This window comes from Hyaena hyaena, unplaced genomic scaffold, assembly GCF_003009895.1.
Source record: "Hyaena hyaena isolate Hyena2069 unplaced genomic scaffold, ASM300989v1 scaffold_13, whole genome shotgun sequence".
Taxonomy (NCBI): Eukaryota; Metazoa; Chordata; class Mammalia; order Carnivora; family Hyaenidae; genus Hyaena; species Hyaena hyaena.
In genome coordinates this window covers 3,395,819-3,412,969 of record NW_024080645.1, presented here as the reverse complement: position 1 = coordinate 3,412,969, position 17,151 = coordinate 3,395,819, and the positions used below count along the sequence as shown (strand labels likewise).

General features: G+C 55.0%; 2 protein-coding genes across 2 annotated transcripts in view; one reads left to right on the top strand and one right to left on the bottom strand.

The window, feature by feature from the left end:
* PDE8A (phosphodiesterase 8A) overlaps positions 1-16,811 on the bottom strand; it is a 168,567-nt gene extending 151,756 nt beyond the window's left edge. Inside the window, exon 1 of the mRNA XM_039256911.1 lies at positions 16,791-16,811. The gene's annotated coding sequence lies outside the window, so the exon portion shown is untranslated. The remainder of the gene's footprint in view (positions 1-16,790) is intronic.
* On the top strand, positions 553-2,808 carry LOC120248549 (proline-rich proteoglycan 2-like). Its single transcript, XM_039256919.1, has 2 exons — positions 553-1,632; positions 2,118-2,808. Exon 1 carries the CDS (start codon positions 613-615, stop codon positions 1,306-1,308), a length of 696 nt encoding a protein of 231 aa, XP_039112850.1. The 5' UTR covers positions 553-612; the 3' UTR covers positions 1,309-1,632; positions 2,118-2,808.
* Positions 16,812-17,151: the final 340 nt, after the last annotated feature.

Sequence of the window (17,151 nt, the reverse complement as noted above, 5' to 3'; positions counted from 1 at the left end):
CGCCCGTCGGGGCGGCGAGGCCGCGGCCGGCCGGGTGGGGACGGAGCCGCCGCCTCCGGCCGGGGCTGGGGCCGCGCCGTCGAGAAGCGCAGAAGCGGCGGCGCTCGCCCGTCGGCTGCTGGCGGCGCGGCTCCGGCCCCGGCTCCGGCTCCGGGTCTTGGCGGCAGCACGCCGCGCCCAGCCCCCAGCGGTGACCTCCAGCGGGTGCTGGCGTCAATGCAAAGCAGCCGGGGCGCCCGCCGCCACCTCCCGGCGCCGCGGAAGACTGAGCATGCGCGGCTGCGACGGGAGCGGGCGCGCGGCGGGGCTGCGGGGAGCAGGAAAGCGACTGGCCCAAGGGCACACCGCCGCCCCGGGCCTGAGGCCACGAAAATCCACAGCGCTGGGTTCGAATCCCGGTTCCGCAAGGTAGCAGCTGCTTGACTTCGGTCAGATGAGCCTTGGACATCGCACTCACTAACGAGGCGGTGGGAGGACCTCCGTTTGGGGGGAGGGTGGCGGGGGGGGGCTAGTAAGGCGCCCCAACTCCGGGTCCGGGCGCGTGGGGTCCGGGCGTTAAGCCGGGGCCGCAGTGCCCGTGCGTTCGCTCGCTCGCGCAGACCTGGAGCGCCAATGCCTGGCTGCACTGGCGACCCGGAGACGGTGGCGGCCAGAAGCTACGTCGCGCGGCAGGCGGAGGGCGCTTTCCTCCTCTCCCGGTGCCCAGAACTCCAAAGGCTCCCGTTTGCGGGCACAGCCGTGCAGAGCGGGGCCTGTGAGGCGCTGTCAGAACGGCAGCTCACCCCCCACACACACCCCCCACTAGCTCGCTGTGTGACCTTGGGCGAGTCACATAACGTCTCTGTGCCTGAGGCTCCAACCCCAGTCCTTTGGAGGACGACGCCCCTGGGTGTCCATCACGTACCCCGCAGCGGCCCACCTCGGGCCTGCCCTCACTCTCCCCCTCCGTGTGGCTCCCGGTGCGGGGAGACCCCAGCGAGGCCGACCCCCTCCTTTCCTCTCCCGCCTTCCACACCTTTCCTAAAGCGGCCCCGCCGCGACCCAGAGAAGCCGCCGCTCACGCCTCGGGCGGGCAGCTGTGAAGCCCCGGAAGCGAACTCCGGACCGGAGTCCCTGCCGCGGCGCTGGGACGGCGGCTCCGGCTCAGGCGCCGGATCCCCGGCGCCGCCCGAGCCTCAGGGCGCCCGGGATCCGCACGCCCGGCGCGTCTGGAGCCGCAGTCTTCCGGGCGCGAGGTGCCCACTGGGGTTTCCCGACGGCGGCGGCGGGGCCGAAAGGCCGGGTGACCCGAGGGCGGCCGGGTGCTAGCAGCCCACTTTAGCAGGGCTGCCCCAACCCCTGGCACGTGACTCCGTTATCGGATTCAGGCGCGGTAAGCAGGAATTATAGTCACGCCCTCCCTACCTTAGAAAAGTACCACCGGCCCAATGATGTCTTGAAAGACACAGGAAAAGAGTCTTACTATCACCCGTTACTCCACCTAAACTGTAGAGTGTTTTTTGCCTCTGTTCTGCAGATTTCAGAAGGTTACTTTTCCGGGCATCATCTGGACGCTTCTAAATAAAGAGGATTTCATGAAGAGAACGCTTTGAACCGCCAGAGTGCGGGAAAGGCTATCGCACGCCCCCTGCTGTGCGTCCCCCCCAGCCCCCCCTCCACCCCCCCCCCCCCCCCCCCCCCGGGGCCTTGACGACTCCAGGCACTGACCTTGCCTTCTCAGGCTCCAGGCTTCCTGCCCTCTCGGGCCCCTCCCTTCGCAGGCAGCACCTGGGTGCCCTAGCCCAGCCTTGAAACTCCTCTGAGCCCTGTGTGCCAATTAGGGGGTTTGGGTTGCGTTTCCCTGCGGGGCGGGGGGGCAGCAGAGTGGGCGCAGGGAAACGCGCCCCTACGAAGAATCCCATCACGGGGAGATATCTAAGGAGCTCCTGATCCTGTCTCACGATCCCGATCCTGCTGGAGGAGAGGCAACCCCCGCCATACCAGCCATGGGGGCGCCTCAAAGTTCTGCACCAGTATCCCCAATCCTTTCCATCCAGTGTGCCCCCCACCGCACAGCTGCTTGGCCCTCACAAGGCTCAGAGTTGCAGCTGAAGGTCTACTTCGGTTCTTACTCCTAGAGCCAGGCAGGAGGTCGGTGGGCTGGGAAGAGAGAGGAACCAAGGTGCAGGTACCTAGGCCCAGCGTCTCTCCCTACCGCCGTCATTCCCAGGCGACTCTGCGCAGGTGCCCACAGCCCACCCCCTGGCCGTTAGAGATGGGAAAGCGTGGATTTCTGCACAGCTTACCTAACATCTGTGTCTTCTCTGTTCCCACACCTCCTCCAACACAGCCGAACCCTCTTCAGCCAGTCCCCCTTCCTTGCCTTACTGCCTTTTGCACCCAGATGGGTCAGCCATTCAAAACTGTGCTGCCCGCACTCCCTATCTGGGTCCTCCCTTTCCCTTCCTCCTCGCCTTCCCCACTGAACTGGGCTGGAAGCAGCCGCAAGCGGAGAGCTCCTGTGCTCTGGCGTCTGACTCCCAGCGCCTGACTCCCAGCCCTGCCGTTTGTCATCGCTCAGAGCTGCTTTCCTCCCCTGTAAATCTGGGATTCGCGATATCTACCCCGCAGAGATTAAACAGGCTAACTGATGTCAAATGCCCAGAACAACTACTAAGCCTCTGTGCACTCCTTAGCTCACTGCCTTCCCCCAGGCCCATTCGACACCACCCTCCTCCAGGCCTACCCCGGACTGCTGGAAACCTCTGGAAGGAGGGCGTGAAATCACCATGAGGATCGATTTCCCTACAAACCTATGCATCACGTTTCATCCAGTTAATTTCTCTTTCAAATCTTTGTGTGATATGACTTTTTCAAAATGTCATTTTTAAATTATACATTCTATAAGTTACACATGAATACATGCTAGGAAAATAATTTTTAAAAATCAAACTAAGCAGGAGCATATAAAGTGTGCAGAGGCAAAGGAAAGTCTCTCTTCCTTCCCCACTTCCTTCCTTCCCTGTTGTTACATTTCAACCATATGCTTCCAGACCTGTTTCTATGTTAAACATGTGCGCACGTGTGCAAACACACACACACACACACACACACTCAGCACACAAATTACAGTATCCCAGACAGAGCTGCAGTGAATGTCCTTAAATATATCTTTTTCTGTAGGATGGACTCCTAAAAGTTGAATTGCATGGTCAAAAGGTATGTCCCACCCTATCCCAGCTCCAGAAGGGATGAAAACATAGCAAGAACCTAGCCAAAGCTGAAGGCTTGAGAAGGGGAACTCCCTGGATACCCCCTTCCGCCCCTGGATAAGAGGTGACCCAGCCAGCCCCAGATGCAAGCCCTTCCTGGTCATCTCCAGATTCACAGGGCTCCCTTCCCTTTCTCTCTCTTGGTACTCCCACAGATTTAGTAAAGTATATTTCATTGTCCCAGCCTTTTGCAGACAAGGACCTCAGCCTTTCTCATGAATGACTACTGTTAGGCCAGAACTGAAAGGGGGGAGGAGCGCCCCCTAGGGGCCACAATGGCGAGGACTAAGTCCCCAGAACTCCGTTCTCTTCCTCCAGAATTTAGGTGTGCACCTGCGTTTCTCGCCCCCACTTGGCTCCAGACCTTGGTACTGTAGTTCACCTAGAGTCTGGGATTAACAACCCAATGTGACGCCCTTCCCCAAAATGACGCGGAATCGCAGGCTGCTTCATTTCCCACAAAGGGCTCTGTCTCCAGTACCCACATGCCATCATGCCCTGTTCCTTGGCTCCATCCACCCTTTCCCACTAGGTAAGGGGGTCAGATCCTTTCCCACCAATGATAAAGCCCAGATCTCTTAAAACTGCCAACTTTGATTGTAAATATCAGAAATGCCAACTCCACCTAGGTTAGCAAAAGTGGGTACTTATTGGTTAATTTCCTCAAAAGACAAGAAGGGCAAGGGGAGCATCACAGACACAGATACTACAGTCCCAGATGCCACTACGATCGTGTCTCCATCCTGACACCTTGGCCCTGCAGACAAGCTTCGCTCTGATGCTAAAACTATGGCTCTGGGAGCCCTGGCTTCCATTGTCACAGCCCTGTGACTATGTTGGTTACTGCTACTCCATGGAAGTTTCTTGTCCCAAATTTCTATTACTGAGTGTCCTGGGGTGTCTGTCCCTACTCCCAGGGCTGGCTTCATGGGTGTGATACCTGTGAGTCACAGGGCCCTGTGCTCAGAAAGGTCCCCACTCTTGGTATAATGCTCAGCGGTCACCATCTTTATCATTGTTGAATGAGGAATCCCACATTTTCATTTTGCAGTGGGCCCCACGAGTTCTGTAACTGGTCCTGTCTACCGCTTCTAAAAATGCACTGTTCAGGTGCACGTAGAGGAGAGAAGCATGGGGGAGTGTGTGGGAGGAATCGGGTGTCCCAGGAGAAATTCACAGGGTCTCCTCCTGCAGCTCACTTTGTTATTTCAGAACGACAGTCCTCACCTGTCTCGTCCCCGGACCCAGAGCCCCCAACCCGCATTCAGTCCTGGGCCTCCTCTACCACCCCCGTGGGTGGGACAGGCCCCAGAGACCATCTCCTCAGGAAACAGGCCTCAGAGGCTCAGGTGACAGCTGAGGTCACACGGCCAGGACCCCCGAGGTCCTCAAGCTCCGGGTCTTTCCCTGGGAGGGGCTCATCCCAACCTACCCAGCCTCCCAACCACCAGCCCGTGGCTCTTAGCCAAACTCCATCTAAAAAAGCGTTTGGCTTCTGAGGCGGAGATCCCTGTTGGTCACCCCTCCCTGAGGAGAGGAATACGGGAGAAGCGGGACCACAGGAGGAGGAGAGCAGTGTCGAGACAGCCCTGGAATGGGACCTGGGACAGCTGTGACAGCTGCCAGCCTCACTGTGACCGGCTCTCTACTCAGCACCGCACCTGCGTGAGCTCACTTATTCCTCGTACCAGCCCCCTAAGCTGGTTACCGTTACCCTCCTGGTCCTCTACCCCGCCTTCATTTAAATTTTTTTAATGTTTATTTACTTTTGACACACACACACACACACACACACACACACACACACACACAGAGCAAGCAGGGAGAGAGAGAGGGAGACACAGAATCTGAAGCAGGCTCCAGGCTCTGAGCTGTCAGCACAGAGCCCAAGGCGAGGCTTGAACCCATGGACTGAGAGATCATGACCTGAGCGGAGGTCAGACACCTAACCCACTGAGCCACCCAGGCACCCCCTCCCCCTCCCCTCATTTTAAAGACAAAGACACTGAGATATTTTAGAACCATGGCCAATGCAAGTCTTCAATCAAACCCAATAACCATCCTTTATAAAGACTCTTTTAAATTTTTTTGATGTTTGTTTTTGAGAGACAGAGACACAGAGCATGAGTGGGGAAGGGGCAGAGAGAGAGGGAGACACAGAATCCAAAGACACAGAATCTCCAGACTCTGAGCTGTCAGCACAGAACCCAATGTGGGGCTCGAACTCGCAGACCACGAGATGATGACCTCAGCTGAAGTTGGCCACTTAATTGACTAAGTCACCCAGGCACCCCTATAAAGACTCATTTAAAAATAGAAAGATGCTTCTTTAATATAGTAAAGTGTATTTATTTCTAGCCAAGAGCTTTCAGGATATTTAATCCTGAAATCTAGTGAAACACTAGAAAGCTTTCCAAGGCTGAGACTTAGTGGGTCTACTTCTAGAGAGTGTCTGTCCTAAGACCGAGGAGCCCTTGCCTTGAGCATAAAATGGAATCGGAAAACAAAGGGCAAGCAGTCGTGGCTGCTATTATCCAATGCTGTCTGGATGTTCTGAGAAGTGCAATGAGGCATGACTTAGAAATTAGAGTACAGATGCTGTGCCTGGAGGTGACATTCATCATTAATAGCAGATAACATAGCTGCTGTCCAAGATACTTAAAAATCAACTCAACAGTTATTAAGATAAAAGATTCCTCTAAAGTGGCCAGATTCAAAGTAAAGCAGTGGTGCTGTGGACGATCGATAACCAATCAGACAATGACAAAAATTACATTAAGTGGTGGGTACCGGGTTGGCCATTACATGGAAGCAAGTTTCTCCAGACCTCGCCGGGCTCACCGTGGTAGTCAGAACCCACATTTTCTGGCCCTTCCCGTTCTACCAAAGCAGCCCTCGAGCCTCCTGCAAAGCGCCATCCAGTTATCTCTGGGAGTGTCTGCAGAGGGGTCTGAGGTGAGGCAGTGAGGTCACCCCATCCTTATCCCTGTCTCTGCGGCCTTGGCACTGACTCCCGGTGCTGGAAAGCTGAGGCCCTGGGGTCCTCGGTGTGCCAAAGCTCCTCCAGGCTCCGGGCAACCGGGGACAAGGCACACATCCAGGGTGACCAGACATGGGCTCCGAGAGAATGGGGAAAAGTCACATTTCCAGGGTGATCAACCAGCTCTCTGTTCACCCAAGACCGTCCTGAAAGACCTGTGTCCTGGGGAATCCCTAGTCCTAGGCAAATCGGGCTGGTCCATCAGCCTATATTTCCTTCACATACCCCACTGTACACATGCAAATACACACACACACACACACACACGTGCATACACACACACACACACAATGTGTCACATTGTCTCCTAGGCCCTGAAGCCACACTGCCCGTGTCCTGTATCTCCTAGAGTTTATATCTGGGCAAGGAGCCCTTCCAACTTGAGTCCACAGAGTGTCTCTGGGAGCTCAGACTCGTGCCCACCCTGGGCAGAAGGGAGAGATACCGAGTCCTGTGGCTTCTCCCCTTCTCCTCCCTCACACAGCGCCCTCTCCCTCCCTGCCACAGCTTCAGCTAAACCTGAACTCACACTACACAGAAGCATCTCCATCTAAACCTCCCCAAAGCCCTTGGAGGTTGGCATTATCACCCTCACTTTATTGGAGAGGAAAGGGAGGCTCAGAGAGGTTAAGTAACTTGCCCTAGGTCACACAGATAGCAGATGGCGCAACCAGGTTACAAACTCTTCCCTGTCTGACACCAAAGGCCAGCTTGTCCCAACTGTGGAAGAGCTTCCACGAAAATAAAGTCTGGCAGTAACAAGTTACGTGCGGGAAACTGAGGAACCAAACATCATTGCTGCTTGAGAAGCAGAAAGTGAAATATGATATACCCCAGAGCAGCTAGGGGCTGCTCCATTCCCAGGATAAACGCGAGGCAAAATGCAAAGCCGCACACTGGTTACCAAAAGTATTTGGGGCTTTTGAAATGTCAGCCGCAATGATCATGAATCACTCCTCTTAGAGCTTTTAATCCAGAGTAACCCTCCTTCTCCCCTGCCTCCTCTCCTGATTCATCAAGCTGCTTCTGCCGGCCTGAATCACCCTTCTAGACTTCTGGGTCTCAGCCCCCCTTCCCTGCTGGTCTCATGGGAAAACTATCCTTCTCTTCTCTGAGGAGCTGTGTCCTGTTAAGTGTCCCTGAGCTGCTTGCAGGGGATACAAGACTGGAGGGTGAGGGGGGTGGGTGGAGACTCTGACCTAAGCAGCTGTGCAGCTAGGAAAAGTCAAGGTAACAGGCTGGGCCTCATCATAACCAGGGTTCCAGATTCATCCCTTCATGTATAGACTCCACTGTACCTACATGCGTAGGCAGTGGGTTGGGCACTGAGGATACAATGATGACAAAACAGGCCCGGCCTCCACAGAGCTCGTAATCTGGGCCGGGAGGCAGGTATCACTCAGCCTCACAGGAGTATAATTACCAGCTGAGCTGTGACGTGCAAGGAGCTCTGAGTGTACATTACAGTAGGAAATGACTACATCTTGGACACAGGAGAGTGGACACAAGGAAGTTTTCCCTGAGCTAAACCATGAGTGGAGAGCTGGTTTTCTTGCCCGGCACCCATGCATCCTCCTTATAAACTAAACCTAATTTTCTTCTGGGAAGCCAGTCACCCTTGGTACTTGCTCAAATTATTTGGGTAGAATATTCAGGGTGTGCCACTTTCCTGACCACGGAAGTTGATGTAGAGCTAGGCACATGAGCCGATCCAGAGTTAATGAGGACTGGTGCTGTTGGTTGAGCCCCTGATCAAGCCATACCTGAAGTCGGAAGTACGTTGGGACTTTCCAGCTTTAATAGACAAAGACTTCGGCCTTTGCATAAGTCTCTTTGGGTCCAGGTTTTGGTTGCTCGCAGCCAAGTGTCCTACATGGGTTAGGAGGATGAGTCAGAAGTGACAAGATAAAACATATAGGAAAGAACGTTCCGGGCAGAGGTAAGAGAAAATACAGAGTACAAAGGCCCTGAGGTGCGAGGGTTCTGTTCAGGAGCCCTTCTAAGCTTCTGGCCACTGTGCTAAAGCTCTTTCATAATTTCTTTTGAGCCTTCGCACCAACACTCCGAAAGAGATGTGTTATCACTCCTCTTTTACAAGTGAGTAAACTAAAGCCCACATAAGCGAGCTGACTTGCCTAATGTCACAGAAAAGGGACGTAAATAAACCCAGGCCTCTCTGACTCTGAAATCTGTGCCCTCCGTCTTCATCTTACAGGCTTCTGTTCCACACATGAGGTACGCCCACTGACCCCGTCCCCTTCCCAACCATGGCCAGCTGGCTTCTAGCCGGGTTCTGCCCGGGGAGGCGCTGATGAGGTTAGAAGACAGGACAAAGCCACTCTGGCTCCACTAGTGGCAGCGGGGGGGGGGGGGGGGGGGGGGGGGAGGAAGCTCTAGCGGCTCAGCAATGAGGTGTGTGGGCTCCTGGGGCAGCTTCCTGGTCCCCGGGTAGCACCCCTGTCGTGCTTTGGCTCCCCAAGGCCCCCCAACACCTTTGTAGCCAATTCCCTCCTTTAAAGCTGCCCCACCTGAAAAATCTCCAGCAGTTTCCACTTGCCCAGCTGGCCCCTGAGGACACTGGCGGAGGGTGTGGCTGCCAGGGGGGCCTGCTGGGGTCAAGAAATGGCAGAGGAGGCAGTGGTGGCATCTGACCCTGGTTCTGTCTGCCCTGAGAGCTCTGAGCCACTGTACAGCTTCGCCTTAGGGCTCTGCCAAGGAGGAGGCGGACCAACATCAAGGGCCCAGGGATGAGCTCTAGAGAATTCTGTCTTAGACCCACCAGGGGCGTAAGGTGATGCCAGAGGGAAAGGCACAGGGAACCAGAGCTTTCGTTCCGAACTGGAGGTCATCCCGGCCAGAAGAAACAGGTTGTAATGAAAGAGCAAGTCTGAGAGTCAGAACCGCTCTGGCCCCCTGACTGCCATCAATTTCTGTGCGGCTTGGCTTGGAGAAACCCCTCCTAACCGTGGGTCCCCACCTACCAAAGAAGCTGAGCTGTGGCGGCCGACGTGGCCTGTTTCCTATACATCAGCCATTCCAGTCTCACCTCTTCTCTCTCCCCTTCACGTGCTACTCACCCCTTCCCAAGCCAGTCAATGAGCTACTGGGGGGTGGGGGGAGGCGGTAGTGTGGAGAGAGGGTTTCCGGAAAAGTTTCCCTCCCTCTGAGGAAGACCTTTGGAGGGACATCTAACCATCACCTGCCCCTGGAGCGGCTGGGGCAGTTTCAGTCACCTGGCCACCACGCGGGGACACTGCTGGCACCTGAGGACGGCAGGTGGAAAGATGGCCGGAGCCTGTGTCTCTGGAAACCAGTACGGAGATTCCTCAAAAGACTAAAAATAGAACTACCCTATGACGGAGCAATTGCACTACTAGGTATTTATCCAAAGGCTACAAAAATGCGGATTCGAAGGGGCACACGCACCCCAATGTTTATAGCAGCGTTATCGCCAATAGCCAAAGTATGGAAAGAGCCCGAATGTCCATCGAGGGATGAATGGATAAAGAAGATGTGGTTGATAGATACAATGGAATATTACTCCGCGATCAAAAAGAATGAAATCTCCTCATTGCAACAATGTGGATGGAACTGGAGGGTATTATGCACGAAGCGAAATGAGTCATGCAGAGAAAGACAAATATCATATGACTTCACTCGCATGTGGAATTTAAGAAACACAGCAGATGAACATAAGGGAATGAAGGAAAACTAAGATAAAGACAGAGGGAGGTAAACCATAAGAAACTCTTAAATACAGAGAAAAAAGAGAGGGTTGCTGGGGGGGAAGTGGGGGGAGTGGGCTGGATGGGGGATGGGCACTAAGGAGGGCGCTTGTTGGGAGAAGCACAGGGTATTGTACGGAAGTGATGAATCACTGGGTTCTACTCCTAAAACCAACACTATACTGTATGTTAACTAACCTGGATTTTAAATAAATTACAAAAATAAGTAGAAAGGAAAGAGCCTGTGTCACTGCTGTCCTGAGTATGATCACAGAGCTGCTGAATTAACCAACTCTGGACCCGCCCAACAGCTGAACTCCTTGCTGGATGGTGTAATGAATTTTTGTTGTTGAAGCTAGTTTTTGTTGAGCCTTCTGTTAGCCGCAGCCAAACACGTTCTACTTTATGCACTCAGCCCCCAGATGAACTTCCCCAGCCCTTTTCGATCTAATATTTTGTGATTCACGATCTTCGCTTTTCAAAGAAGTAAACCAGGGTGTGGCGGGAGGGGAGTTGTCCAAGCTCACACCATCCCGTGCGGCAGCCAGGGCCTCACCCCCCACCCCCATCTGCTGCATTCTCTCCCGCTACACCCCTTTGCCCAAGCCCTTGCTACAGTGATGGAGATCAATGCTAAGCAGTCCTTGTTTCTAAGAAATGATCTGACTCCAGCTTCTCTGAGTTGAAGGGGAGCGGAAGACTGGATGCAGATGAGCCTAGATAACGGTCCCCCCTGGAGCCTCCCCCTCTACATGTGTGACTTGGGACCTAGAAGAATACAGGAGTCTGCGTGGAGGGCGGGACTCTCTTCCCCAGCACGTAGTGAGCATGCTCAGCAGGGACATCTATGCCAGCTTCTGGGGGCCCAGTGACTACCGTGCTGCTAGCTGCAGCTGACCCACAAGCTCGGAAGGGGGTGAGTTCAAAAAGGCTCCTCCTCCTTCTGAAGTGTGAAAGCTTGCCTGTGCCCACATGAAGGCAACAGAGAGTGCACTGACTCCCGCTTTCTGACCAACCTTTCGTGGGAGACCAGACTTGTATAAATTCAGTGTTCTCCTGGCCCATGGGAACAACTTCAGACATTCTCCTCATTGCTGGCCGTCCAAGGGACTGAGCCGGGGAATCTCTTCTAAGGTTGGCCCAGTCCCAAAGTTAGGCAGGAATCTCAGCAGCAAAGAAAGGAGAAAGATTCTGCCCCTCCGCAGAGACTCAGGCACTATGCTCGCTGGAAAAGTAGACAGAACCGGAGTCAGACCATCACAGCAAAGCATTTTTCTTTTTCTTTTTAACTAACCATGACTATTTAGGCATATAAAAAAAATCCCAGGCTGTCACTCCCCTCACAGTGCTTGTTCTTGAACCCCGAAAGACTAGGTCAGATTTGTGAGGTGCCAAGTGAGAGTCACAGAGGGTGCCTGCCTTTCCCTCTCCCCTAACCCAGGCTGATGGGCGAGGCTTCCTCTCTGGAATCAGACACAGGCTTTGGTTGGAAATCACAGAATCCAACTCCGGCTGCCTTAAGCCAAAAAAGAACTTTCGGGAAGGGATATCGGGATGCTTCGGGCTGTGAGTAGAACACAGGTCGCAGGACCTCTTCTATCGCGTGACAGGAAGTCAGGCTCCACGTGGCTCCAGGATGAGGCTTCGCACCCCAGCGAGGTCCCTGAGGTACTGGCTTCCAAGATGGCACAAGGGGTCCCCAGCTTCAGGCATTCGCACCCTTGTGGAGTCCCTCCAGCACTAAATAGGGCTGGCCCGGGTAGCCACCAGGATACGGCAGAAATGACAGCAGGCGACTTCAAGGCTAGGTCCTAAAAGTCATCGTGGCTTCCCCCTCATCCTCTCTCTTGGGTCCCTCACTCTGGCGGAAGCCAGCTGTTATGGGGTGAAAGTATTCAATCAGCTCTGGGGATAGACCCGTGTAGAAAGGCACTGGGGCCTCTTTGCCAAAGAGGCTGAGTCATGTTGGAAGTGGATCCTCAAGCCCCATCAGGCCCTCAAAGGACCGCAGTCCTGATGCGCAGCTAACCTGTCACCTCGTGACGGAGCCCGGGCCAGACTAAGCCACCAACATAGGCGCTAGATGGAGGGTTTGCATCCTCCCTTCACAACATCCATGAAGGAGGCTTCATGATTTCCCCAAGCTGCAGAAGAGGAAACTGAGGCACAAACAGGACATGGCCATCTCTTCAAGAATCAGGCTGGGAGAGCTGGCCCGGCTCTGCCTGCTCTGGGTGCCTGGGCCCCAGTCATTCCTCCAGCATGGGGTTCTGCTAGTACCTTCCAAATGACCCAAGCGTGGGCCGGAAGGGAAATCCCACTGAATCTATACCTTCACATAAGCCAGCTTGCACCCTTTTTCCTGGCCTGGCAACGCACCCCCACCCACCGCCCCGAAATCTCATCCACAAACCCAGACAAGTTCCTGGGTTGCGCAGGTGCACCTCAAGACCGCATATCCAGGAATGGAGATGCTTTGCTAGAAACAAAGCCCCCCGGGGCATGATGCAACAGGCCTGGGAGTAGTTCCCTTCCCAAAGTGGTCCCAGGAGGTCCCCACAGCAGCAAGTGGTGTGCTCGGCTGTTTCCAGCAACACCACCTGGGGCCAGGTTTCTCCTGGGGGTTTAGGCTTATGCAACTTTTTTCTAGGATTTAATGTCCTGTCTCTTTTTGGTCTCTGTTTGGACATTACTTTTGTATCCGAATGCATTTTGTGCAGTTCACACACAAATGGGCAAGAAGTAGCTAAACAGCTGGGGAGGTGGAGGAGCTGAGTGGGATGGTGGGTCAGGCTGTGACTATTCCTTTGAGAACTCTGGGCTTTCGGGGTGCCTGGGTGGCTCAGGGGCACCTGGGTGGCGCAGTCAGTTAAGCGTCCGACTTCAGCTCAGGTCATGATCTCACGGTTCACGAGTTCAAGCCCCGCATCGGGCCCTGTGCTGACAGCTCAGAGCCTGGAGCCTGCTTCGGATTCTGTGTCTCGCCCTCTCTCTGCGCTTCCCTCGCTCACACTCTCTCTCTCTCACTCAAAATAAATAAAAACATTTGAAGAAGAAGAAGAATAACAACAACAACACAAAACAACTCTTGCTTTTAAATTGCTTTCCAGGAAGGGAGCCATTTTGTCAAAGGAGGCAAGGGCAGGAGTCACTGAAGCCTTCGGTGAGGCTGGACAGTCCCCGGACTCCCTGGGGCAGCCCTGAGGCACCTCGATGGGAGACCCTGAACACTTCCAGGCTGAACCCTGACTCGCCCCCAGCGTGATTTCCGGCACCCCGGCATCCTCCAAGGCTCTCATCCTGTGTCTACCATCAGGATTCCGTGTGGCTACAAGCAACAGAAAACCCTCCCGAGCAGAAGTTAAACAACAGAGACGTTTATTTTTTCCCCCAGGAAACGAAGCTCAGAGGGAATGATCAGTGATCCAGGTTCAGGTGATCCAGACTCAGGACAACTTGAGTCACACACTCAAGGTGTCAGCGCCACCCGCCAGGTCAGTCCTGTGTGATCACCAGCGCGTGGCCGCACCTCGCAGTTCCCAGCTGGCTGCTCGCAGGTTCACACGCTGGCGGGGGGCGGGGAGGGGGGGGCGGGAAGAGCAAGGGACGAGGAATGTGAGGGGACCCACTCCTGGTTTACTCAGCACCGAGGGACTTGCCAGGGCATGAGACTTGTAGGGCTAAGATCAGGACAGTCTCACACGAGGAGAAGTTGGTCACCCTAAGAGAAGGGCCTGGACCCTCCCTTAAGGACACTCTTTGGAAGTTATACAACATGTCTCTTTCATCTCGTTGTCCACAATCGAGTCACGTGACCTCATCCAGCTGCAAGGGAGGCCAGGAAATGTCGATTTCATTTTGGGGGGGCCATATGTTTAAAATTTTAATGTTTACTTATTTTTGAGAGACACAGAGAGACAGAGCATGAGCGGGGGAGGGGCAGAGAGACAGAGCATGAGCGGGGGAGGGGCAGAGAGAGAGGGAGACACAGAATCCGAAGCAGCTCCAGGCTCTGAGCTGTCAGCACAGAGCCCAGCGCAGGGCTCGAACCCACGAACTGTGAGATCATGACCTGAGCCGAGGTCAGATGCTTAACCGCCACCCAGACGCCCAGGGGGGCTGTATGTTTAGTTAAACCCTCGCTGTAGCAAAAGAGGAGGAAATGGTTACTGGGGTCCACACGCAGCCTCTGCTGGTTTTCCCTCTCTCATCTGAACCCGCTCCTGCTCCCAGAGGAGCACGTGTCACTCAGCTGTGACCTCTATGTTTCTGCACGGCTGCAGTTGAAATTTCCCTCCAGCGACATGGCTTCCAGCTCTCCTGGGCGTCCGCACCCCAGCCTGTCCTGGGTCCGGAACCGGAGACGTCCACGGGTTGCTTTCATAGCAACAGCTGCCTCAACCACCCGAACCTCCAGCCAGGCGGGGGCGCGGGGCTTCCTCACTGAGGAGCTTCAAAGGCAAGGGAGGCTCAAGGCTTGTGGGCAAAGCAAAGCGGGTGCCAACCGTCTTCCCTTCCCTCCCTCCCTCATCCCACGCCAGGTCCTGAAGATACTGTGATAAATGAAATGGACACAGTTCCTGTGTCCAAGACCTTACAGACTGGCCTAGGGGCCAGGCAATGAAACAATCCTGTACGACAGGTAGGACAAAGACCAAGACAGGAAGTCAGGGTGCTACAGGAGGCCTGGAACAGGTTCCCAATCTAGATGTGGGGTTCAGAGGCCTTCCTAGAGCACATGGCCACACGGGGTCCTGAGGGATGCGTAGGAGTTGGGTCCTAAGGGATGAGCAGAGTGTCTGTGTTGTGGAGCAGCTGGTAGAAGAGCCACAGGCAGGGGAGATGGGGCTCCCCAGAGGCCCTGGAAACAGCTCAGTGGGGCTGGAGCTGGGATGAGGGAGGAGGAGCACTAGGGAGTGCTCAGGATGCAATGAAGGGGTCATCAGGAGGCCAGATCACAACCAGATCCTGAGCTGTGATGAGGAGCTGGCTTTGCCCAAAGGCACCACCCGGGCCGTTTGCCTCTTAACCACCCAGACGCGCTTACCCAGCTGGGCTGTGCTGGGTGGGTCCCCCCAGGAGCTGGCCTGGGGCGCGGCTGGGCCCCTGGGAAGGTGTTCTGCTCATGCATTAGCTGAAGAGAAGCTGGCCCTGCTCACTGCTGTGTTGTGGGTGATGGGCCACTTTGTGACAGAGTGTCCCAGCCCAAGCCACATGCCCACCGTTGAATATACACCCCCTCCCCTGCTTCCAGAACCAGGTCCCTGCTTCCCCGCCTCCCTCAGGTCAGGAAATGCTCTGATGGTCCTTTCCAGCAGAATCTCAGAACGGAGGATTTGGGAGGCCCCAGGCAGGGAATCACAAATGGTGGGGACCCTTTCTTGAGCAGAGGATGCAATATAAGCCCAGACTCCGGGTCACACGGGGCGTCCTGTGCTGGTAGCTTCTTGCTTGCTGGCAGGCAGGCGTGGGATGGGGCCATGTGAGCAGGGATTGCAAAGCCGTAGTGGTTTGGCATATTTCTTTATTTTCTCTAATTCAATTGAAATCTGACTCCGGACAACTATCCCACTGAGCTAGCAAGAAATTCAATCTCAGGCATATCACTGAGCTTCCCTCCCCCAGTGTTTGGTCAATGTCCCAGAAGCTTCGTACTGTAGCCTTGGGGTGGCCCAGGACCATCCGGCACCCCAACCCTCGGACCCCTCGGGCTCTGGGGCGCCCCTGGCAGGTATGAATTGTGGGGGAGAGGTGTGAGCTCTGTGTCTCAGGTCCACCCTCCCCGAGCGTGCCTGGCAGCCATTCCCTCCAAGGCCTTGTCACCTCCTGGACGTCACCTCCTGGACGTCACCTAGAATCAGGCATGGAATCTGTCCCCACCCTTCCCTCCAGAGCTAACATTCTGCCCCTTTCCCTTCTGCAGTGAAAACCCCTCTGTCTCTCTCTGCTCTTCTCAAAGGCCCACCCTTTCTCCTTCTCCTTCCAGAATGTCATAGAGTCTCCATAAGAGTCAAGTTTATTGCAAAAACGCAAAAAGAGACACTGACTTCCAGAAGCTTCAGTGCTCCGACCACTAAAATACTCTAGACAAGGAAATACCAAGGGACTAGCTCCCTGCTTGAAAGAGTCAGATGAGGGAGAGGCACAAAGCACATGAACAACAGTAAATATTTCAATCATCTCGCCTCCTCTGCTTGGTGAAGAATACGGCTCTCGGGGCACTGGGGGGCTCAGTCGGTTGAGCAATCGACTTCGGCTCAGGTCATGATCTCATGATTCATGTGTTCGAGCCCTGCATTGGGCTCTGTGCTGACAGCTCAGAGCCTGGAGCTGCTTCGGATCCTGGGCCTCCCTCTCTCTTCCCCTCCCCCGTTCATGCCCTGTCTGTCTCTCAAAAATAAATAAAATGTTAAAAAAAAAAAAAAATATATATATATAAAAGAACATGGCTCTCGGGGCATCTGAGTGGCTCAGACGGTTGAGCGTCTGACTCTTGAATTCGGTTCAGGTCACAATCTCACGGTTCGTGGGTTTGAGCCCTGCATCGGGCTCTGTGCTCACAGCACAAATCAGATCCTCTGTCCCCCTCGCGCTCTGCCCCTCCCCCACGCAAGCAGGCGCACTCTCACCTGTTCTCTCTCGCTCACTCGCTCGCTCTGCCTCTCTCAAAAATAAACATTAAACACAAGAAAAAGAATATGACTCCTGGCATGACAGGAGCTGCTGCTATCCTCCTCCCCGCCCCACCCCCAGCCCCTCACCTGCTGACCTTACCTGGGGACGTCCCCGGCCCCACGTCTCCCTGGAGGTGGCCCCCTTCAGCTGCTGCTGCATCATCAGCTCCCATTACGCTGTTGCAGGAACAGACAAACCCAGAATCGTCGTGACTCACAGCCACCGAGACTTCTCTCCCCCTCACAGTGTAAGTCAGCTTGGGTTGCTCGGTTCCATGTGTCTTCCTCATCCTGGGGTCCAGGCTGAAGGCCAAGGCCCTCTCTGCGACCTGCTGCTCGCTAGGAGGCGGGCCGGTTCGGCGGCTGAGAGCGCGGCCTTGCCCTCGACCAGGCCCAGGAGGAAGTGCCAGCATCCTCAGCGTCATCATCATCATCCTGATGCTTAACACCTGTGACTGAAG

Coding starts and splice junctions, on each gene's coding strand:
- LOC120248549 (XM_039256919.1), top strand. CDS start 613: ATGCCTGGCTGCACTGGCGACCCGGAGACGGTGGCGGCCAGAAGCTAC.